This window comes from Molothrus ater, chromosome 1, assembly GCF_012460135.2.
Source record: "Molothrus ater isolate BHLD 08-10-18 breed brown headed cowbird chromosome 1, BPBGC_Mater_1.1, whole genome shotgun sequence".
Lineage (NCBI taxonomy): Eukaryota > Metazoa > Chordata > Aves > Passeriformes > Icteridae > Molothrus > Molothrus ater.
The window spans coordinates 33,952,280-33,976,511 of record NC_050478.2 but is presented as its reverse complement, the minus strand read 5'-3'; the positions used below and the strand labels follow the sequence as shown (position 1 = coordinate 33,976,511).

At 37.3% G+C, this 24,232-nt stretch overlaps 1 protein-coding gene across 2 annotated transcripts in view; it reads left to right on the top strand.

Annotated features, from left to right (window-relative positions):
- The window catches only part of SKAP2 (src kinase associated phosphoprotein 2), a 119,476-nt gene extending 106,173 nt beyond the window's left edge, over positions 1 to 13,303 (top strand). For both annotated transcript variants that reach the window (XM_054515516.1, XM_036406434.2), the window contains exons 11-13: positions 1,826 to 1,938; positions 11,350 to 11,451; positions 11,864 to 13,303. In XM_054515516.1, coding sequence (XP_054371491.1) covers positions 1,826 to 1,938; positions 11,350 to 11,442 — 206 coding nt within the window. In that variant the 3' untranslated portion in view covers positions 11,443 to 11,451; positions 11,864 to 13,303. The remainder of the gene's footprint in view (positions 1 to 1,825; positions 1,939 to 11,349; positions 11,452 to 11,863) is intronic.
- Positions 13,304 to 24,232: the final 10,929 nt, after the last annotated feature.

Below are 24,232 nucleotides of genomic sequence, written 5' to 3'. Positions count from 1 at the left end.
TTTTATTTTTTTCTCGTGTGGACTTACGTTATTGTTTATGACACAGAGTTGGGAACTGTGATCTGTATAGTAAGAAATGACCAAGGAGAGATTCTGATTTAATATTTATCACAAATTAATTTTGTGCTAACCTGTGTTACTGTTTATAATTGTCTAATGCTAAATTGGTGAATAATGAGGTGAAAAATAGGAAGGGCCAAAATTTGGAGGTGCAACATTTCAAACTGATTATGCCTTCATATTAAAATGTCTGTGCATTTTAAAATAACTAAATCTCTTATTTCTCAATGATTGTGAGCTTTCATATGGGTATGAATTGTTGCTTTTGGGGTAAGGACAGAAGATTTTGGGCCCTGGCAGCCAGAACGCCCCCTAGTGCTATGCAGAAAGTCATAGATCCTAATCACCAGTTTATGGAAATTAAATGGTGGATAACTGGCACAGCAGCTTTGAATAGAAGGTTGTGAATATTTAGCCTTATGACAGTATTGCCACCCATACAAGATAGCACAGAATGCAGGCTGAAATGGAGAAAGAGAAAACAAACTCTTCTTGCTCACACATAGAGTATTAAAATTCAAATCTAGGTATTTACCAAAATAGAGAAGAACACAAGTTGAATACCACTATTCTTTTATAGTGTGATGCTTTCTATCTCCTGAGACTTGATATTTTAGCAGGATTTTTTTTTGTAATAAAATGAACCAATCATGGTTAAATTGCAAACTATAAATAATGGTGTAGAGTGCTAATGACATGCAAATGTAACTGGTGTATGTTGGAATAACCAGCAAGCCTGCAGTTCAAGGATCATATAACAAAACTAAGATGACAGCCTTGATCCAGCCAGTTCAGTGATATTTATGTTATCAGAATTAGAAGATAGCTTTCCAGTGATGTAAATTATTAGTACGTATACATTCTGTCTGGTTAGTGTATACATAATGTAACCGGTCATCTTAGTGGTATTGCTTACATTCTTTTTGCATTAACTCATCACACTCCATTCTCATGGAATTAAAAACAGGAAATAGTTTGCAGTGCAACAGAAGCGCCCAGTGTATTTAACTGTGTGTGAGCGCTGTGTTTCAATAGATGTACTCTGTATTGTAAATGTATGACAAAGCATTTATTACTGTGTTATTGCCGTATTACAGAGCAAAGAGTGCTAAATAATCAATCAGTTAATGGTCTGTATGGCAGCTTGAACACAGCACATCCATTGTGCTTATGCTGTTAGAAGGATGAGTTTATGACTGTAGTGTAGTTGCACGTTTAGCCAGGGCTTAATGTCCTAAACTGGAGCTGACACAAATATTTTTGAAATGCAGCTTCAGCAACAGTTTCCAAGTTCTCCAATATTTCAGAAGGAAGAATCAAGGATTATCTCAGAGGTTCTCAGAGAAGCTATTTAATTTTGTTGGAACGGGAGAGAGAGGGGGAGTGTATCACAAAATACTTTAGCTTCCTTTCACTGATCATTATTAATTATATTCTAGCAGTTTTATCAGTTTCAAGTTGGGGTACATATATGGCTTGCTAGAAATATACTGGCAGAGGAAAAATAGCTGCTTTAAGTTGCAGCTTTGAAAAATGCTTTGAAAACCTGTAGCTACATGTCTCTCAGTGATGCAACTTGCCAGTGAAGGGCTTGCACATTAAACTTATTTTTCACTTGCTTTCATGGCAGGAAGGAGCTGTTTCTGAAAAGAGGAATAAGAAATGCGTGCTAATAAATTGCTTTGTACTATTTGAAGGTTTAAAGAGTAACTTTAGTTATCCTCAGCCTTAGTTGGTTTATAATTAGGTGCTGTTTTCTTTGCAGATAGCGAAAATACCGATTATGCCAATTTCTATCAAGGTTTGTGGGACTGCACTGGAGATGAAGCTGATGAGTTGACATTTAAACGTGGTGACGTTATCTACATTATCAGTAAGGTATGAGACACTACTGGGGCTACATGGTTTGTAAAAAGAGGGCCATGGCACAAGGGCACATTCCCACAGTTCTGTGGGGGGAAATTGGCACTCCCTTTCAAATCCTTTGTCTGCAATCAGATAGTCACTGCAATTAATTATTTTGTCAAATGAACTATAATCACAATTAAAACATAGCCACATAACAGGAATTAACTTTAAAGCATGTTTATTTACGTGTTAGATCTTGGCTACCATTTGTTAACTGACTTAACAGGAGACAATGTACTTTCTGCTTGTAGAAGTTAACCTTGCAGAATTTTAAGTTACCTTGTATGTTATGTTTTTTGTTTCCTGTTTTATATTCCTGACTCTGCTGATTCTGACTTTTTTGGGATCTTCCTACAAAAGATGGTTTGTTTTTTTGAACTATGCTTTCATCTTTGTATGTAGATTGTTATTGTTCTGAGAGCTCAGATTCCAAATTCATTTGCTCTGACAGATTTGGGCATTTTTTATTATATTTCTGTTTGCAAAGCAAATGAGAAATATAATTTCTCTCATCTGAATTAGCACTAAACAGTAAAGGCATGAAGTTTTGTTTTATGTTGATGTTGGTTAATTTTCACATTTTCTCTTGACCTCCCCAACACAAACAAAACCTCTGTTAAAATATATATATCATGGTCCATTGAAGTCTACTTCTGAACAATTAATCAGAGGAAATTTCTATTTTCTCCCCCTATTAGAAAAAAAAAACAAACCGCTTTTATAAGTTCTCAATGAAAAAAACTACTTTATAAAATATGTGTCTATCTAATTGCTGTTCAGTGTAATTAGTACAAAAAATATTGTAGGTCACTGAAATACACAAGTAGGTGCATGAAAGATAAAGGCATCTGTTTGTACTAGTTTCAAATTAAGTTTTGTCACAATTGCTTTAAATCTTCTGTGATACCTTTAACTACATTTCTGGATAATAAATGTAACAGCTTCTCTTTTAAATAAATTTAAGATTTATGGATATAAGGATAGTCCTATATAAAAATATAGAAGATGTATTACTAATATTAATTTGACCATGTATGTCTTTTGGGGTATTTCATTGTCACTTAAACTAATAACTGAATTGCATTACTAAAGGCTGAATAAAGCTTGTGGATTGGGCAAACTTTCAAGCAGTTATTCAGCACTGAAGAATTGGACTAATTTAAAATAACCATTTCTTCCTCCTCTTGCTCCCCCCAAAAAGCCCATGAGTGAATGGATTCCACTGTATGAGTTTGGCCTCTTTGTGGGTTGTGCTCTTCGGGTACATTATGGCAACTATAAAATCTTAATCTTCAGCTTGTAGGTGAAAAAAATTGTTTGCTACTCCTTCCCCAAAAAAGTGAGAAATTTAATTTAAAAAATGGAGCAAAATAGAAAAACAGTAGCTTAAGCTGTCCTCTGTATATCAACAGTCCTGTTGCCATGCCGTGATTAATCCGTAATCGGTCCTTGAAGCAGGCTTGCTGCTGCTCCAGATATATAGAGCCTCTCTCTATGGGAATGATTTCTGCTCCAAAATACAGCCCAGAAAATTCAGCCCTGTTCCACTTAAAGATTGTTACAGCTTTTTCAGAAAAATGAGTGTTGGCCACTACTGTCAGCTTGGAATTTAGGGTCCTTGGAGGGGAAAGTGCCAGAGAATTATCTATCTTAACCCTCCACTTGATTCAGTTTCAAGGTCTAATCATTTATGAGCTCTTTGTCCAGTAAGTGAAAATATAACCAAAAGAAAAGTGAGCCTGACCGTCCCGAAGTGGGTCAAGACTTTTCTTCTAAAATATTTCCTAATCCACTACATTAATGCTTGGATTTTGTGGCAGTCGGCAGGAATCCTAGGCAATTTTTTTATTTTTTCACACCATCTAGTGGTTGAAAATGAGAGATGCAGGTACTGACAGGGGGGCGATGTGTATGCATCCAAAATGGTGTCATAAATTCAGCTTCAGCTGAACCTAGCTGTGGCTTTATTGCCTTTCTATCATATGTCAGCCAGGAACATTACTCTTGAAAATCACATTTTGCTGATAAGGAAGTAAGTATGGGTATAGCCATGTTATAGTAGGAAGGGTGAAGCATTAACAAAATATCGAGAATATTTGTGCAACATGTAAGAGTTCTTTGTTTTACAGTGAAATATAAATGGTATGGCCTGCTCTGATGAACGTGATAAGATAGATATTCATCTCTCCCAGCATTAGTTATGCCAAAGCAATATATTTTTACCAGCTTTTCTCATACCTGTATAGAAATTAGGGGGAAAGCACTATTTGCTTCCATGAAATGAGATCATTAGTATAACAGAGTAATTATGAACCAGTTTAGCAAATTTGGGCATTTATACAATTTAAATAAAGAAGGAGGAGGAATACGTTACATGTAAGTTTCTAGGTAAATGTCTTTTAGAAAAATGAGCATAGTTTCACTTTGGCAGTGTTTACGTCCTAAAATAGCTAAGTATTATGCAAAGACAGGTCCCCAGAATTTGCTTTTAATGAGCATCAAAACTCAGTGTTATTGCAATGAGCATGAGCTCATACTCTGACAACAGAGATACCTATGCCCTAGTGCAGTTACTGTGGAAAAGCATGTTTTTCTTGTTTTAAAGGCGTATTCAAAAACTATTTAAGCTATTTTCTAAATATTTATGTCAGTTGTGGCTTTTGTATGGCAGCAGTCCTGTGGGCTTTTACAAAAAACCCCAAAAGCCTCACAACTTCTTTCTAGGTTTTTCTATCAAGTTTCCCTCAAAAGTTGAGTTTTTAATCTGAGCAGAATTAACAGACCTATAACAATAGTACTTGTTTATTTTAAAATGTAGTTAACATTTCAGATTAATTGATTAATGTATCTGTACAGATATACTATTACTAGTATTTTATAATATTCTGGAATATTCAAGTGGCTTTTATCACTTATGCTATGAATGATGTGAACTTTCAGAAAGCTATATACCCTTATTCCATTTTGTAATGAAAAAATACAGCTGTACTGATAAAGAGACATGTTAATAACATTTCTTAGTTACTATTGACTGTTAGAAATGCAATACTTTGTAGACCTGTTTTCTAAAAGGGTGATTGCTCTTAACTCCTGCTCATATATGGGCTTGCCTTTGCTTTCAAACCCATGTGATAAATGAGAAAACAGACCATAGTATAGCAATCATTTTTATAAATCTTCCATAGCTCTACTCAAGAAATCAATTTCCAGAAACAATGATAACTACGGATAGAGGTAGTTCAATTTTTTCCCCTAAGTTTTGTATGCACAATATATGCAAGTGCAACACTTGCATTACTTGTTCATTTGCTTTAGGTGTATGTTTTGTGTTATGAAGTTCCAGTTTCATCAGCCAAATGCCAGTAATAGTGAAAATTTACTTCAATCTGTTAGTGGGAAGCTGCTTAGTAGAATTACTGACATTTCTTAACATGAAACTAATTTAATATATTTCTTATTTATATTTGTATTAAAATAGCAAACACTTTAAGATCACAAATTATATCTAAAACTGGAATTCTCCTTCTTATTATTTCATTGCACACCAATGCTGCTCTAGTATTTATGGTTCATGGAAACCTCATCTATGGCAACCTTTTGCTCCAAATTTTTTCAGAAAGTAGAGTGTTAACTTGGTGCTTAGATAACCCTACATTCAGTGGTTGTAGGTTTCATGTGTGGCAGATTTTTGTTCTTTCAATACAACAAATGTTAAAATGCTCACATCTCAACCTGTATTTTTTGCCTAGTAAAAGGACAAAGAAAGTCCACAGCTCAGGTTACTGCTTATGAAATAAAGGTGCAACTTAACCATGCACCTGTTTCAGAATCACTGTGAACATTTTGTTCACTATCTGTATAATCTTAATAAAATGTATTTATTCAGTATTTTTCTAAAATATATGCCAGACATCCTGAAGTCCTGAGTGTTTTATTTTTTAGGTTGCTTTCTGGCTGATCATATTGAGACCCATAATTTCTGTTCCATGGCCATACTGCCTATGTCTCCTCTAGCAAATAGGGAGTACCACTAGGAGCAGATTTGCAGGGTGAAACACTCAGTGTTTGAGCCCTGCTGTCCACACCATGCTTTTCCAAAGCTGTTGGATGTCCAAAGTGGTCTAGCCTGGTTTTGTGGAATGAAATAAATGTAGTGTCTTTAAATAAATGTAGTGTGTGTGCTCTGAGGCTGTGCAAAGGGAGCCAAGTGGGGGGAAGGTGGGAGCTTTGGGAGATTCACTTCAGTGGGATGCTTCTGATCAAAACTAAAATGCAATACTCAGTTGTACATTACCTGTTTCCTGGCTTGTTTAGTTTTGATCTTTCCGGGTGGGGTAGGAGAACAATAAGTATATGTCTAAAAACAATAGTGAAAGCCTTTAAACAGAAGTTTGGTTGGAACTAATGCCAAGTGACTCCAGCTCTGTTGCTTTGCATACTGATAATATGTAAGCCTTTGCCTATCAGATTAGAAGAAAAGTTGGCAACGTGTCATCTAAGAGAAAATAAAATGGCCTTCCTATTGTTCCAGGGTGTTTTCTGGGGGCAGTTTTGGTTCAGAACTCAGTCTGCTTACTGTGATTTATATTGGAAATCTTTAATTGCTGTATATTTTTTCTCATGTCATTGTGGGAAATAAAACCTAATAATGCAACCATACAATAAATTTAGTGCTTATATTTTTAAAGATGACCATTTTATTGCTGTCTTAAAACAACTCTACTACCTGTGAAGAAGTCTCATTCAGTTATTTAAGACATTTGTCATTCTCTGCTTTTAGAGAAAATGCTGTTCTGTACCAAAACTGCTCCCTGGTTGATAGTGTATCATTCAACAATTACACCTAAGGAAGTTCTAAAACTTTTTAGCTAGATGAATCTACTGGATGAATTGGAGATGTTTTAAAATATTATCTTGCTAAAATTACACCCTAGAATGTTCTTTGCAAAAAATTTATCCCTGCTTCTGACACATATTTAGCTTGATAGTAGATGCTACTTACTTTAACCCCAAACAAGACTATAGATACGTTTTGCTTTTCAGTTTTAAAATTTGCAGGTATTCAGCCCATGACTTAGTATTATTCACACTGCCACTAGAAGAAGGAAGGAGAAAAATCTTGAATTCATATACTTTGGTTGTGTTTTTTTTAAAATACAACTCCATTTTTTTCTTCAAGGCATTGAAACGCAAGGATAATTTTTCAGCAACTCTTTTCTAAAACCAAACAAATAAAAACCCACCCCACAAACATGAAAAAACATACCATATGTATTCAACAATGGAGACTAATTGCACAAGAACTAGATGTTCTCAACTTTTGCTTAAGTCAGTAGAAGTTTATATGGTGTAAAGCATCTGGAGAATCTCATAAAGGCAGAAGAACTGTTCTAAAGGCAGCAACTGCTTTGGAAATCCTCAAGTATAAAAATTTTCTCTTTTTATATGTCAAAATATCAAAATTCTCTTCTGCAGAGGACTAAAATCTTGGATTTAAATGATATCTGTAGAAAATAGGGAGTGTATTGCTAACTATTGCTTTTCCCCAAGTACAAAAGGTTTTATGATCAGTGTCTCGTGAAGTCTTGGGTACCTAGACATCAGTGCAGTGAAATGGGTGGGATGGGGACAGGGAGAAGCATTTGCTCACAGTGTGTTCAGCTGAGAGCATTTAAGGAGCCTGTAAACCCTGATGGGACTTTCACCCCCTGCTATCTAACATGCTGTACAGAGTGTTTTGCCAGCATGTTAAATGTTAAATCATAACCTGTTCCTTCCTGCCCTGTGAAATTGCTTCACTTTGGTTAATAAATTTCTGCTGGGGAAAAAAACAATCCATTCTATGACAGTGGAAATGCAGAAGTAGCTTAGAAAGCATTTGATCATTTGTTAAGGTTGTTGTTTCATATTATTTGGCATAATATATTCCAGTGCCCTGGTGCTTGTCTTCCAGGGAGGGTGGGGGTTGTGGTGGCCCCCTCCTCCCCCTGGCTCTGCTAACATTGCCTGGTATGGCAAATGTGCTCCCTGTCACATGGCAGAGCGTGGCCGCACACTTGTGCATTCTCCTCATTGCAGGGCAGCTGGATCTGGCCCTGCCCCCCTCTCCCTATCCCTCTATTTGCCTTGGAGCAATTCATTTTGCAGTTATTGAATTTCTTTGGAGAGTTATTTTCATACAGCGAGCATCACAGCACCTCTGGATCTTGATAGCGTTTCTACATAAGGAGAAAGAAGCTTTGTGTTAGTAATTACCTAACATTGTCAGGAGCTGACTGCAGGCCTCTTTCTAGTGATAACAGAATAACCACATAATGTAGCTTTATAGCACATGATTAATAGAAAATAATTACACATCCTACAAAGGGATGCAATATTTCTTATAAATTGACTACAATGGTTTCCTGTAGATTAAAGGACTCTTCATTATTTTATCAGTCCTTCTGAAGTATAGTTGCTTGCCTATGTTAGCAGTGATATTAAGAGCTGAATGCAGTGAGGGATACCAGATGGTAAACCCAGTGGTACCTGAGATCTGAAACTGATGCTTGCAAAAGCACAGTGTTTCCCAACTTTTTTATTCATATAAAACCCCTAACTGTATTCATATCCTTCTGTATATTAATCCTTATTTTCCACAAATGTGGGTTTCAGAGTTTTATTCTACACATCTTAAGCAGCAGTGATAGACATATGGACCTCACAAAAGCAGTGTATTAATGAAATTATATTGCTGCAAAGAAGTTTATAATTTGTAACATTGATAGAAACAATACATCAATTTGGATTTTATGTGTGACTTCAAGAAAGGACTAGGGGGGCTGTTTATCTGCCTCACTAGCTGATCACTTTTTCATATTATTGAGGATAGGAAGGAGAGGTTAAGAGTTTAAAGAGAAATGTCTATTCTTCAATCAGTTTAAAAGGGAATGCTATCTAATTATTCTAAAACCAGATATTAAGGTTTTATGTTCTTGATAGCCAGGTATTTGCATTTTATTTTTGTTCAGACTCCTATAGACTGCAGATAGTTTAATTGGGCTTCATGTTGCTCTCGAGACCCATGCAAAGAATAGTAATGTAAAGTAAAGGCTTCTGTGTTGCAATATTGTCTGTATGGTATAATGGTTGCAGTGAATCCTTAAATTAGTTTACTAGTCTGTTACATCAACATTCATTTCATCTTCTCACTTAGCTTCATGCCAGAGCAGTAAGTGGTGTATTAGTAAGTAGCAAAACCCAGAAAGTTTTCAAAAGAGCAGCATGCTTTTAATTTTAATTTGAGCTATCTGAATTGTTTCTTTAAAAACAATTGTTTCTAAGTCCATGTAGTGTTGCTAAGTGGAACATTTTCAATGGATAATGTAATCCACAAGCTTTTTCTGTGCCATTTGTCATATGCAGTTTAATGACTGCTTAACTGAGCCACTTCCCTCATTTCATGTATTGTTTGTTTTTTTGGCTGATGTCTAGCAAAACTTGCTTAATCACTCTTGTCAGTCACTGTGCGAATTCCGTGTAGCAGCTTAAAATCTTTTGTTGCTTTCTCTTGGAGAGATTTATTGCTGAGATTCCAGTAGTATATGTGAGTCCTGCTCCTTTCAGCAATTTCCCACTTCAGTCTTGAAATCTAGTTTGTATATTTAAACAGTGTATTGTGAGATAAAGTATAGATTTTTAAACAGGCTGATCTGGAAGATTATAAACTTCAGTGTCAGGGTATTGTTTCGCCTTTAAGGATTTGGGGTGTAATGTGAAGCCTCATGGGAAAGGTTATTAACTTCTGTGGAGAGCAGTGTGTACTGAAGATCAGGTTCAGATACCTCTGGACTTTCAAGACCAAACCCATCCCCAGCAGTCTGCTTTGCAATGGAAGGGGGAAGAAGGTGGAATTATTTTTGCAGCTTTTTTGTTTGCATGTTCACATAATAAATGAAGGTTTTCCTGCTGTTTTTTAAGTGGATTTCCTTTAAATCACACTTACTGCAGTATTTCATGCATAGTAGGATAGAATCTTTTACTTTACCAATTCATTGTTAAGTGAAGGGAGAAAATGTTTAATTGAAGACTAATGTTCACCTTTCCACAATTAGAAAATACTAAACTGTGTTTGCTTGCACGCAAGCATTAAAAAAAAAAGGCAAAGAAAAAACAAAAAAGCCCACATGAAAGCAGGCCATCATAGTTAAGCACAGAGAGAGCTGAGTACACTAAGCACCTCATAGGACCCCAGAGAACTCTTGACCAGGCTAAATATGCCAGCAGAAAATCATTATAGCTCGGGCTAATGAAACACCATTAACCCTTAAGCTCCACTTGGCTATTTATAACCAAAAAACTTTACCTACAGTTCAAAATAGTAGCTTCATCTCAGTAGGACCAGTAGTTCAAAATTCTTCAAAGAGCCTTTTCCTCTTCTCATCAAAAGAGCAGTGTAGCAGGAAGCAGATGCTGCTTATCAGAGATATCTGTGTATTTTGTATTTTGCATATTTGTTCCAAAGTAATTTCTATCTTGCTAATCATTCAGTTTTGAGTATGGTCTCTGTTTTAATAATGCTTCATTTGTAATTCAACATATGTGTATGTGCAATTCCAGCTGTTACAATTTATTGAACCATTGTTAGGATTGATCTTAAAATATCTCATATCTCTTATATGACACAATATACAATAATTACATATCAGTATTACATTATTTTATTTTTACAATAATTATATACCACAATACCGCAATACTCTTACTTAGTACTGCTTTTGGAAGATATTATTTCTTTAAATGATTATAATTCATTTTGTTTCGTATTTATCTCACTAAGCCTAAGCATATTTGAAACAGAAGTACATTAGTCATCTGTCAGGAATATGAGATCTGCTGTAGAATTTCCTGCAAGCCTAAAGCAATAGTAGACTTTGTCCATAGAAAGATATTATGTATTAGATATATAGTGTTCCCTTCACATTTGAGTGAAGTAGTTTTTAAAATAAGTTGATGGTTTCTTAGAGTTTAGCTTGTGATACTAAAATAATCCCTGTTGATTGTTATATGTCAATGTTGTGCTATTAGATTTTAGTTACAAAGACAAGGTTTTTGTATTTTTGATGAACAGAGGATAAGGAGGTCAGCTATTTTTAGTAGGTGTTAGAGAAGCATGGCCATAATTAAGAAATTTTCTTGAGTATGCCTGGTCTTTTTAAAATTTATCTTCTGCCTTTGCCTAACTGCATGTGAATGCCTATAACAAAAAGATAAAATGTTTTAATTTTCAGTTGAAATGATTATAACTGTATATAAGGGAAAGCATCCATAAGGAGTTGCATACAAAACTCTATTGCATTTATATCAGACTAAAGGTTAATACTGCGTATTGTTTTCAATTAGGAGTACAATAGATTTGGCTGGTGGGTAGGAGAAATGAAGGGAACCATTGGCTTGGTGCCTAAAGCCTACATAATGGAGATGTATGATATTTGAGAGGCCTGGGTAAGTACATTTTAATCCAATCTTCTGTAATGGCTTATATGTTCCCTTGTTCTCTGTTTCATAAGTATGTCTTTCCTGGAACCTTTGTAGGAGTCCTGTTAACATAAAGATTATAGCAAAATATATTGAAGGTTCAATTAAAGTACTTTTTTTTTTTCCCCTGGGGTTCTACATGAAATATTAAACCACAGGGTACAAAAGATTATATATTTAATAACTGTGTTCCCTTTTCCAAATTTTTTAAAAAATAAAATTGATGTTGTTTATATTTAGTTTTGTTACTTTAGTAATACGTATATATCTGTCTGTGCAGAAAACTGTGGAAGGGGATGGATATTTGGACAGGGCTTGACATGCATGTTTGAGGTTTTTTGGCTAATGATGAACTTTCAACTTCCCTCTCCCTAATCAGGAGAAATCTGCACTTGAAATGAAGAGTGGTGTGCAGCTGCAGTTTACAGAGCCAGCCTCTGGAAGACAGTTCTGCTGTACATGTTTTGCGGTTTCAGCGAATGTAGTCAGATCATTGCCTCGTGTACATTAAACATTATAAACTGTAATTGATCATAACTTTATGGAAATGGTCTGCTTAGGCACTTTTTATAGAATTTTAATGCTAGGAAATTAATAGATGGTAATTAACATATGGGGCACAAGCAGCCATATAGTTCCTGTTGCTCTTTTTTGAACATGTCAGCAGCACTCTGTATAGCTGTAGGTTGGTGTTCTCTCAGGGAATTTTGCTATCTTTTCCTGTTCTGCAGATTCACAAAAATTATGCAGAACTTTGAGGGTAAACTCTTACTCAATTCATGCATTCATTAATCTTTTAATACTCACTGTTCATCGTGTGCAGTTTTATCAGAAAGTTGAGGGAAATTTATGTATATTTCAAGTCTTCAGGGTAGTCTGTTTCCAGATGTTTTTAAGTTATGCTTTTAGCTAATGATTAATTTTTCTATATTTAGTATAGTATTGTTAATTACTATTTTGTTGACACACAATGAAGATTTGATTATTTTGCTGATATAATAAATGGGCTTGTATGGTAGTACTGCTGTGGTACCATTCTGACTTGTCATGGTAATTCTGTTGAAATTTGTGAAAATATATTAAACCCTAAAATTTTTGCTAAGTCAATGCAAGATAAATTGCAGGTAAAAATATTTTTGTCCGTGGTAGTGTGAAATATTTTACCTGTACCTTACAGATAATTTTGCAGAGTCAAATCTGGATACCTTGCTGCTATGTGGAATTCTGATACAGGTTGTGCGACAGAGACCTTCATCTTCACCCTGTGTGGATTAGTAACAGTTACCTGCATTCTTGTGTCAAAGCCAGAACTTTGTGGCTAATCAAAAACATTGATTAAAACATAAAAAGGTACACTAAAATACTACTACTTGTGGACAAGTGGTTGGGCAAGTCAGAGTTAATCTTCTTTGGGAGATGTACTTTACCATTAGCATGGAAGATCAACTTTTTTGGGTCCTCCCAGACAGTTGATTTGTGAGACCCTTAATCTGCCAGCGAGGCAGGTCAGGCCAGCCTGTGAGCTGCTGAGCCTGTGCAGGTCCCCGTGTAGTTGCTTGTGCTGTTTATGCTTCAGGCAGACCCCGTGGACTCTGGGGGTTAAAAGGAAACGTCAGCCTGAACTCGGAATTTGGATCCTTTCAGTAAACTAAGATGTTGTGCTCTCTGTCAGCTAATGTATGGTACTTGCTGGTACACTGAATTCTAATAGGCGTCAAACGGGACCGAGTTTTGTTGTAATTTTTTAAAGAGATAGTCATTGGAATTGATTCTGTGTGTTATCAGCGAAGCATTAAAATGATAGATTATAGTCTTCAGATCTTTTACTACTTTAATTTGTCAAGCGTACTGGTGGATTGTGTACAGAATGTGAAGCGTTAATAGCGGGGCTGGAAACGCTCCTTCTCCCTTGTTAACATGGCAGCGCCATAAATCTGCCCACCGAAATGGCTTTTTATTAATTACAGAATTCCGAATCCCACCGCCACCACCACCACCATGTACTTTTTAGGGAATGAGCCCTCCCCCTGCTCCCGAGACGCGGTGCGTTCGCTCGGTGCGGGGCGCGGGCGCGGCGCGGGGCGGCCCCGGCGCGGTCCCTGCGCTGCGCGGCCGCGGCGCTGGGTGGCAGCAGATTTTCGTGGGACGGGCGGAGGCGGGTCCCGGTGCCGGTGCCGTCCCTGTCCCCTTCCCCCTTCCCCCTCCGCACTGTCCCGCGCCGCTTCTGCCGTTTTTCCAGGAGAGGGAGTCCTTACCCAAGCGATGAGGGGCAGAGGTGCCCGGCGCGGCTTCTCCTGGGTGGTGACAACCAGAGACATCAAGTGGCTTTTGTCTGTAATTCTCTTTTAGGGCTTCCCCCTTCTTCGTGCTTATTGCTAGGGGGGAGTAAATAAACTGCCTTAAATTCAAAACGTGAAAGGTGTCCCGAAACTCAGTGGTAATGTCTCAGAATAAACCAGTGATGCACCGCGGATGAAAGGTTTACTTTAAATCCGTGCGAATTCCATAACCTTTTTTGGATAAGAAAATCTCAGTTAATACAACTCAAACAAAACTCAGGTAGAATATGCTAATTGCTTAATTTTCTTTGTTCACTTAGCTTGTGCTTGCCTTTCTGTAAATGGTGAGAGAGCAGATTTTTAAAAAGTGATTGTAACTCTCACATTGTACAGCGTTTTACTTGATTATTTGCTGTGTTCTGGATTTGTATGGTACTGCCATTAGATCTTATAATAATGTTCTACTCTGCAAATTTTTAAGGTTCAAATAAAGTTTAATTGTTTGCAAACTGTTATGATGCTAATAATTCAACAGCCTGCTGTGTTACTAATGAAATTACTTTGTTATGATTAATTTGGAAAATAGTGTGTTGATTGTAGTAATTAAGCACAACAAGGTGAAGTAAATGATTCTAATGCCATCTGGCCTCCAGACTGAATGAAGAAATGAAATGGGGCTGTCATTTGAATTTATTCAGAGAAGTAAGGGTAATACAAATGCTTTTTATAGCAGAGGCACCCGGATATAATCATGCCACTCTCTAGTATCTTTTCATGTGCTTCTGTGTATGGATAACTGGTTCACATATTTTTGCAGCATCTCGTTAGGATCTACCTCTTTGTGCATACTGCCACTAATTACATGTTCTGATGGAGGTGCATGCACTGGTTCTTCTATCAGAAAGATGTATGGATAAGATTTAGAGAAGTGATATGGCTCAGCTTACCTTTTGCTCCCCTATTAAGGATAAAAACTTTCTGTGACTGGAATTAAGCTGAAAGTGAATGCTAATTAAGATCCCATTCTAAATTCAAAGCTAAATGCATAAACTTATTTCCTTTTTTTGGCTCTGCAGTCTGAGTATGACACAGTATTAGAAGGAACGTAAAGAATAACCCTTTAAAACCTGATCCAAAGACTGTTGAAACTGAGAAGCTATTGAATTCACTTGCTTTTGCATCAGGATCTCAAACAATAACTCAAAAACAGGCAATACAGTTTCAAAGTGCTTTTTTTTGCTGAATGTTCTTTGTCCTCTTTCTGAAGGAGATGCAATTATTTCCATAAGCTGAACCAAACAAAAGAACAGCTCTTATTTCTCTAAGCCAAATGATAGAAATCCATTTTTCTATCTCAGATAAAGCAAAATGAGGTTGTGGGTGTAAATTAGAATCCTGGCTTGATAAAGTTCAGTGGGATCTATAGGGAAGCTGTAAAATATTAATATGTGGTGAAAGTACCCAGGTAGATGACAGTTGGTTGCATGAGCCATTTGAAGCTTCTCTCATCTCTCACTCAAGTTGATGAAAAACTTGTTAGTATGTAACTGTGGGAATAAGCATATGCATGGAAACCTCATACACAACTTTACAGAGCATGAAGTACTGATAAACTCTATAAGACCTTCACCTACCAGGGTTTCTCTGAAGCTGATATTTCTCAGACAGAAGTCTGCTTAATTCTATCTTTATTTAGGAAATCTGACACTAAGCTCAGCAAGGAGTGCTCTGCCAAATCTGCATCTCTGTCTTAGAGTTAATTTCCTTCCCAACATCCATTGTCTTACTGTGAGGGACCAGCACCAATCAGCTTCACATTATGAACTTAAAATTGTGGATTCAAGCTGAGTGTAAGCACAGGATTTGGTACTTCTGGGATGCAATTGTGACTTGACTCATCTTTCCATCCTACAGGAAGAAGTAAAGGGGGCTTAGATGGTGGCAGGATGTGCAAGTGAAAGGAATTCAGCTTTTCTTATCCAACAGTGTTGTGCTAAGGAATATATATGTTTATTTTCTCTTTAATTGTAAAGCAGATCAGGCAGTGATAACCCATGAATTGTTATATCATAGCCTTTTACAGATTTGTTTAGGAGTAATTTTGTAATGGGATCTCTTTGTGCTCTCTGGAATTGTCATTAGTCCAAACTATCACACAGAGAAATTAATAGAAATGCAGTTGCTGGGTTCAAAGCAAAGTAGAGGAAAAACCTCTGCACCTGAAAGCTATGTCAACATAAGTCAAATTTAAAACTGAAACTGTCAGCTTCTACCCAGCTTTTTGGGAGGACAAGTCTTTTAATTAACAGGAAAAGCTTAAAAATCCAAGGTGTCATCTTGTAGCAATGTGTCAGAGAATAAAGTACAATAGTGCAGGCAGTCTGAGAAGAAGAGCTGCTGGTAGATGAAGAGGCAGATAGTTTCAAATGCCACTAAAAACCAATCTATCTCTATTAATTTTCTGCTCTAGCAAACTGATATGTTGGAGCTTTTATCCTAAAGTATCCTCACTGTCTCACAACCCATAGAGCAAACTTCCTTTCACCCTTTATTGTAAAGCAAGTGCTACTCCATAAAGAGATTTGTTGGCTAATGAGCATTTTACAGCAACACTTTAAAGTTTATGCTGTGAGATGAAAAAAAAAATCCACATTCAGTTACAGTGGGAGGATTTATGTTGGCAGAAGAGAATTACCAGTTTGGCCACTTCCAATCTGCTGTAATTGCTTCCATACTTGTAAATAGTGCTGTGGGATTTTTAATGGCCATGGCAATAAGGACTTTAGTTTTACACCTCATGCTACAAGATGAGTATGTACTACCCCAGAACTGACCCCTGTGCAGAACTGCCTGGGGTAAAGGACAAAAGTATTGCACAGGATCATTATCAATCTTTGAAAAGCCAGCAGCATGGATGTGTGCCTTGGCAGCCTCCCACCCAAGAGCTGACATGGCCCAGTACTGCTTTTTAATAGTCAAATCTAATAGGGTCAGCATGAGAAGAGCAGAGCACAGACAGTCTGACAGGCTGGGGCTACTCACTTTGTTCATTGGGGTCTTCAGCCTCTCAGACTCATTTCAGTGTGGAAGAGAAAAGATGAAATCTGTTAACAGTCACATGGCATCAGGAAACCATCTTCCTTTTCTGTTGCTCTCTTCCAAGAGGACTGCCATTCTTTACTTATATTTAAATTAAAAGCAGTCAGGCATGAATGCACATGTGTGTGTAGGAAGGAGTGGGTTTTATTATATCGTCACTTACAATCTTGTTTTGATGCTGCTTTCTCTCTTCTGGTGTTTACATTGACATGCTCATAATGGCCACGCTACCTTTACCACAGAAAAAAAGGTATTTCTGGCTTTAAAAAAAAACCCAACTATTTGCAGTTCTTGAAAGGCTCCATTCTATTAGCTCCTCTTTTGTTATTTTCCACCATTTTAGTGCATTGTGTCAGCAGTATCTTATCAAAATCTATGTCTTTTGTGACAGTAATTTTTGCTTGCATGTAAAATACTCCGGACTAATGTTTTGCAACTTCTTTCCTTATTTTCAAGCTGATTTTGGACTTAGTTTTATGGTATTAGACCTCAATGAAGGGGGAAGGAGTGAACAATCTGTACATCTAGAGTTCTGTTACTTGACTGAAAAATAGGCAATCCACATTAACAATTGTGAGAACTGCCTTGGAAGGTCTCTAAACTAACCAGCTTCCTTTCCATTCATTTGTTTCTGATTCTGAGATTCACACAGAATGCTTGACCACTTCCACACTGAGACTACCTATTCAGCTACTTGCTGTCCTCTGATAGCCACCCAAGGTCATTATTGACTTGTGACCAGAGTTGCCTCCCTCTAATGTGTTTGGTACTGCTTTAAAGGCAGAGCTCAGGAAACAAACATCTTGTCTTCTGAGCTTTGTAAATTTTCAGGTGAGTGAAAGTTCAAAATGCAGAGGCATCATCCAGAATAATATCTCTCACTAAGCATGTTTATGATTTGTATTTCTCTGAATACTCTGTCTTCAGTTTACTCCTGCATTCATTTACTTAAAAAAAATTGTGAAGAGGAGAACATGTATCATGAGATGCCTTCCTGAAACATCAGATATTGACAGAATTGGGTCAAATTAATTTTTCACGTGCAGATTATGTGAATGCTACTTGAGAGTGGGAACCTGAATCCATACAGTGGTGGTTTCTGTCAGGTTTTGGCGAGCAGAGGAGAACAAAGAGCTACATGTCTGGCCCTTAGCTGAAAGCTGAGCCTTACTCATCTATGTCTGATATTATCTTAGGTCCTTCAGCTGCCCTGTTGCTTCTGAGCATCTCTAATAAATTCAATGAGCTAGAAATTTATGCAGGTGTTTGTCCATCAGGTTTGGATCAGGGTTTTGAATTATAGCCTGATCTGACAGAATGGCATACAAAACCATGATGTGCTATGTTCCCATTTGTGGGTCCTCAGACTAGCTGATGATTCTAAGAAGCACACGTGGACCACAGAGGGATTTCATCATGCCTGTTTCATTAAATGCTAATGATGTGTTTCAGTGGAATTCTATTTTGCACATTCTGGCTTATGTAAAAGAGGCCTTCATGCAAAATACCCTTGCTTAGATGTCATAACATCTGAAACATGGGGATTATGTGTTAGAGTAATTCAGTCTAAAACTGACCAGGGTGACTCACACGGATCACAGAACAGTGTACAGAGCAGCTACTGAGGCCACATATATTTCATTTGGTAAACAGTGTTTGATTATGAATTAATTGTAATAATGCAGACAATTATTTCAATAACTTTGTCTAGTTAACAGTAACAGTAGACATACTGTTTGTTAACTGAAATTGCAGTAGCTATTCAGACTACATTCATCATAATATTTGGTAGTGTATGTCCTTCCCGTGTCTGTGGCTTTTGAGCATCCTGCTCATCCTGAGTGTTGTCATTTTTGCTGGTATTACAGAAAAAAAATTGAAATGCAGGCAGTTGTCAATGACACAAACATCTTCTGTCTTTTCCACTGTCTGCTTCTTGAAAACAGTCAGTTCTGCATGTATAGTCTGAAACAAGGGAATTTAGCCATTTGACGCCCCCCTTAACTCAGCAAAAGTTATGTAAGTAATTCTTAATTTGAGGGCACAGTATTAACTCCTCATTGGCAAGAGTAAGCACTAGTCACATAGTTCCCTTAGCATTATTGCACATGGTCCTGCAATTTCTCTACTTGTGAGATACAGGATTTAGAATCAAGTTATTAATACTGTGGAAAATTAAGTTTTGTAGTTCAAAGTATAGTGCTAACCATCAGTTAACCACTTGGATACAGGGTACCAATTTATCTATGAAGTGGTTCCTGATGTTCAAAATCACTCTGTACCCAGCACTTAACAAATACAGGGAGTATTATGAGCACAAAGCGAACGGCTTTGGTGATTTTGATCTCCAGAGAAGATCTCCTTTGGCATAAGATAGTTCTCATAAGCAGATGGAAGTATTTTACATCCTACTCATTTTGAACTCCCAGTTCACACCCTGATGATCTGTACACTCTGCGCTGAGGTCTGATTGATTATACCAGGATTAATTGGGTTTTACTCTTCTGAAAACGTTGCAGGTATGCCAGATGTGAGAAAAGTTGTGTTTGACCCTGTCTGTTTCATTGTCTGCTCCATTTCTCTACCAAATCGGAATTGTATAGGGGCAGGTACAATATATCAGGAATCTTTATTATAGACAGCTGTCAATGGCAGATTAATGCTTTGGCTGTGCCTCTTCTCTCAGCCAAGGAATAAGTCTATAATAGTGAGGATTTATCTTGTTATATGAGTATACTGACACAGAATTATAACATCTGTATATGGGCCACTGACAGTCCCTATGTCTCCTAGTATATTCTATTTTCTCTAGGCCAAATTTATTGCTCTCATAATTAAGTCCTATCTGGAGAACTTAATGGAGTTGCAGGTTCTGAAAGTAGCAGGAAATGCAGCTCCTTGCCAGGAGCTTGTGCAGTGTCTGCTCCAGTCTGCCCAGGGTGTAATTCCAGCCATTCCGAGTGAAGGGTGTGTGACAGAGGACATGGTTTTAGAAGAAACTCCAAATTGGTAATTTTTATGGTTTGTTCCATCTCATGCTAGGAATGCCTGAGTGGCCTTTTGTTCTCAGTAAGTCTCACAACCCTAGTTGCTAAATGGGATCACGTTAATCATGGATGACACCAAGAAATAACAGGTTTACATTGCTTCCAGGTAGAGGCAGATCAGGCACAAGGTGAAGCTTTCCAGTGGTGAGGGCAGTGAAGCATTGGGGTTGGTTGCCTGGGGAGTTTCTGTGATTTCCATTTCTGGAGGATTTGGAGAACCTGCAGGGAATGAACTCACCTGCTAGGAATGACTGAACCATGGCGATTCCTGCCTTGGGGTTGGGGCATGTACTAAATCACCTCCTAAGGTCTGTTCCAGGCCAGTTTTTTTGCAATTCTGTAAGTCAGCGGTGAGCTGACACTGTTCTGAAATGGCAGAATAAATACAAGCCCAGTCTTATTCTTTGCCTGGTGCACTAAAAATGCTGCTGCTCTGTGGGTTTACGTGTTCCTTATCCCTCTACAACTTCACAATCTCCAAGCAGAAACCAAGATCACTATTTTTTACCCAGCAAGATTATTAGTGCATAACCTCAGTAATTAATTTGGTTCACAATTAGTATATTTTTCAAAAGGTAAAGGATTCTTTAAAGTATTGTATGCCTCAAAGTGTATCTGTGACAGATCCTAACCAATTTTCAGTATATTACAGTGTTACATTGATTCTAATTGAAATGGAAAGCATTTAATTCACTGTTTTTTAAAGCAAAATAGCTACAATTTCAGATTGTAGCCATTTATTCACCTTACATAATTAATTTTCATTAACCAGTTGGGTGTCTTAGGAAATAGAGGAAAAGATAAAATAGCCTTCAGTTTTGTCTGTTGTCTCTTCTGAGAACAGAAAGGGATTTTTCCAGAGTTCACTCTGGTGAATAGAAACATTCTCATCCTTATAATAGGCTTTGGATCAGATCCATATGTAAGGATAGTCCCCCCTCCCCTTTTTTTTCCCATACTCTTGAATAGAATGTATGACATATATTTAATCCTGGCAGTATTCTTTATCTCTCTGAGAAGTCCTTTTAATTCTCTGTAAGAAAGTGTTCTGTGATGTGGCTACCTGATTTTATTGAAACGCACACGTCAGGAAAAAAAATTATTGCCTTCCCTGTCAAAACTGACAGTAATTACAAGGCCAAATATATTGCTGTGATTGACTTGTAAAACCAAATCTATAATATTTCAAGTTTGTGAGTTGGCTTGTGCAGCTCTCAGGAAATATAACCCAGTATTTTCTTTGCAAGCTGACATCTCTTTATCCGTTTCTTTTATCATCTTTGTTTTTATTTGTGAGAGCAGGGAGCATACAGCATTTATATGGAATGGACTGGATGGCATTTAATGAGTCGGCTTCTGGGGAAAAGTGGCTAAAGGAAAGCCGGGAAGGTTTAAGCAACAGTACCTTTTATGTGCTCCTCTTTATGCATAATCTTCCAGCAATAAATACTGCATATTGATTTCTTAATTGTAATGGAAACATACTTGGACAGGAGCAACATTATAGCCTATTTGCTGCCTTAATTTTTAAAGACATTTTAAATTTTAAAACGGATACTGCACTAAATGCAGGACAGTGCTCTTAACTTGATGTAGAAGCACTTGCTCGTCAAGGCTGTGTTGCTGGGAGCTTTTTCAATTTCAGCTGCCTTCCTTTCTCTTACCTTTGTAAAACCAGAAGAATCTGTAGTTTGTGTTTAGGCACACTTAGCATGTGTAAAATTCACTCCAGATCAGACAAATCATGTTAAACTGGTTCCCCAAATAGGTTTCTGCCTAAAAAATAAGTATTAAAGTTTCACTTGTTATTTTTGCCTATTAAAAAAAAAAATCAAACATGAAATAGTTTCCAGATTAATAATGAACATTTCTGAGGACTTGTAGTAAAAAGTGATCTTTCTTTGGCTGAAGGAAAAAAAAAAAGACACCTACACATCAAATAATGTATAAACCAAATGCTGAGTAAAGACTTCTTAAACGTGGACTAACACCACTGCCTGAAAAATAAAGTAAAAGGAGGAAAATATACCTTAAATATATCTTAAATATCATTTAGTCATTTAGCTGGAGTGCAAAAATAAATGCAAGTGTTAAAGTGATATATATTAAGAGCCACAAAGAGACACTTGGAAATGGCATCCACAATATTGTGTATTGTTTCGAATGTATAATACCAGATTATTTCGGAACAAAAAAGATGAAATTGCCGTTACAGGAGAAAGTATTCTCCATTTTACTTCGTCATTTCCAGTCTGCTGGGTGTTTGGATGGTATTGCTGTTGGGGTTTTAATTTTTCTTTTTTTCTTCATTTTTTCTTTTTTTTTTCTTTCAAAATTATTTTGTATTTTATTCTAAATCCAAACCAGTGAAGCAAAGCCTGGGAAGTAATAATTTCTTTGAATCTTAATACAGTCTGTCTTCTTAATGAGCCTACTGCACTGCCCTGAAAACAGCCCTTTACAAATAAACATGCTGGAAGTGATTTAGCCACAATGTCCAGACTGTGTAAACATCTAATTATTACAATAAAATTGTCAATAAATATACATTACTGCTCCCTTTTCAAACGTTAACCAACTTTCTCTTTGCTTGATAAAAAGGTATAAATTGTATTTTTATGTCTCGGCGGGTTTTGTTTTCATTACCCTGCTTGCTGCTCTCCAGACAAAAGAACACAGACTAATGTCTGAGTTATTCCTGGATGGTGAAAACTCCTACAGTTGTTTATTAACATAAGGTGCAATGTTTCCTTTCACAGCAAAATGAACTCCAAGCTTTCACAATCTGATGTTTAGTCACAGCATCTTCCCCCCCACCAAAAAAATGAAGCTATAAAATTTCTTATTGCACTGGCTGTAACTGGGATAGGCACACCATTGAAACGCACTTATTAGAGGGAGGAGAGGACAAAATGCTGCTTTAGGACTGAGAGAGAAGATAGGAAACCACAGTAATTTCCTCAAAAATATGAAGCTGTGCCTTTCAAATTATAGCATCGTGTTGACCATAAATGTGGCATCAGCTCCCCCCTGCCTCCCCCATACGTAGCCCCTTTTCACATTTCTTATATAACTGGAACATTAACATTAGAAAAGCAGAGCGATATTGAATCCTAATGAGGTCTGGCCTATATGCTCCGGCAGGAGAAGAATGAGGATAATTCATTTGTATGCTGCAAAGCATTCCCAACTCCATGAGCATCCCCGTGGCTTCGGCTTGTGGTGCTGATCATCTGTTCCTACTTTAGGGGGTTTCATTGCTCTGAGCAGCATCTGAGCTGGGGAAAAAATAGTTAACCGCTTTACTGCTAGCTTTTGTTATATAATGACAATTTAATACGGTGGCTATTTTTTTGTTAACCTGCTTTAAAAAGGTCTTTCAAATGGTTAAATTAATCTTCTGATTAGCTGTGCCTGCCAGGTAAAATATAAGGAGGAAAATGATGTGGAACACAGCAGTGTAAAATGCGTTAGCCAGTCTTGGTAAACATGTCTATTTTAAATAATCAATGTAATGACAGGCAGCCATTTGCTCCGAAAATATTTTTTTTAAAATACTTTTTATTCTATTTTACTGCCTGTGATCACACTGCTTTTTTTATCCCCTTTTTTTTTTTAAACACTGAAGATACTCAGCTGAGCGACATGTTATTTAAAAAAAGAAAGCAGAAATGTTTACCAAAATCAAGGTATAAAAGATCCGTGCAAATTGCCATGTAAAATGATCTGCACAAAAAGGCATCGGGGAAGAGAGGGAAGGCTGTGCCAAACAGATGGCACACCCTGCTGTGTTTTTGATTGAAAAAGAAAGGTAACATTTGCAGCCACGTCAAAGAGACAGTGATCAGCTAAACAAATTGGTCTCCGAAGTGCAGCATTGCTGGAGCAAACCCTGCTGCAGGGTATGAGCGAGGTTGTATTTCACAGTAATGCCGTGTGCGTGTCGCGGCTCTCCGAAGTGAAGGGAGATGTCCCCCTTTCATCTCTCCAAGGCGAGCAAAAGCCTTTGTTGAGATACACTGCAATGCACTCTGCAAAAGCGGCACAGAAACCCAGACAATGAGCGTGGGGTGTTTTTTCCTCCTTTTTATTTTTTTTTCCCTCTTGGTCATCTCCAAATCATATTCAGGGACAGCCCAGCAGGTTTTCCATTTCGTGTATCAGGTGTCCAGGTCTCACAGTGAATTAAATTGTGGTGTGGTTTAAGAGAAATGGGAAGGCAATGCCAAATAATCTGCGCAAGGGTGCCATTGGAGGAGGAGGAGGAGGAGGCTGCAGCCAGAGAGGCTTGCGCCTGCACGCTGCCCGCAGTACAATCATCAA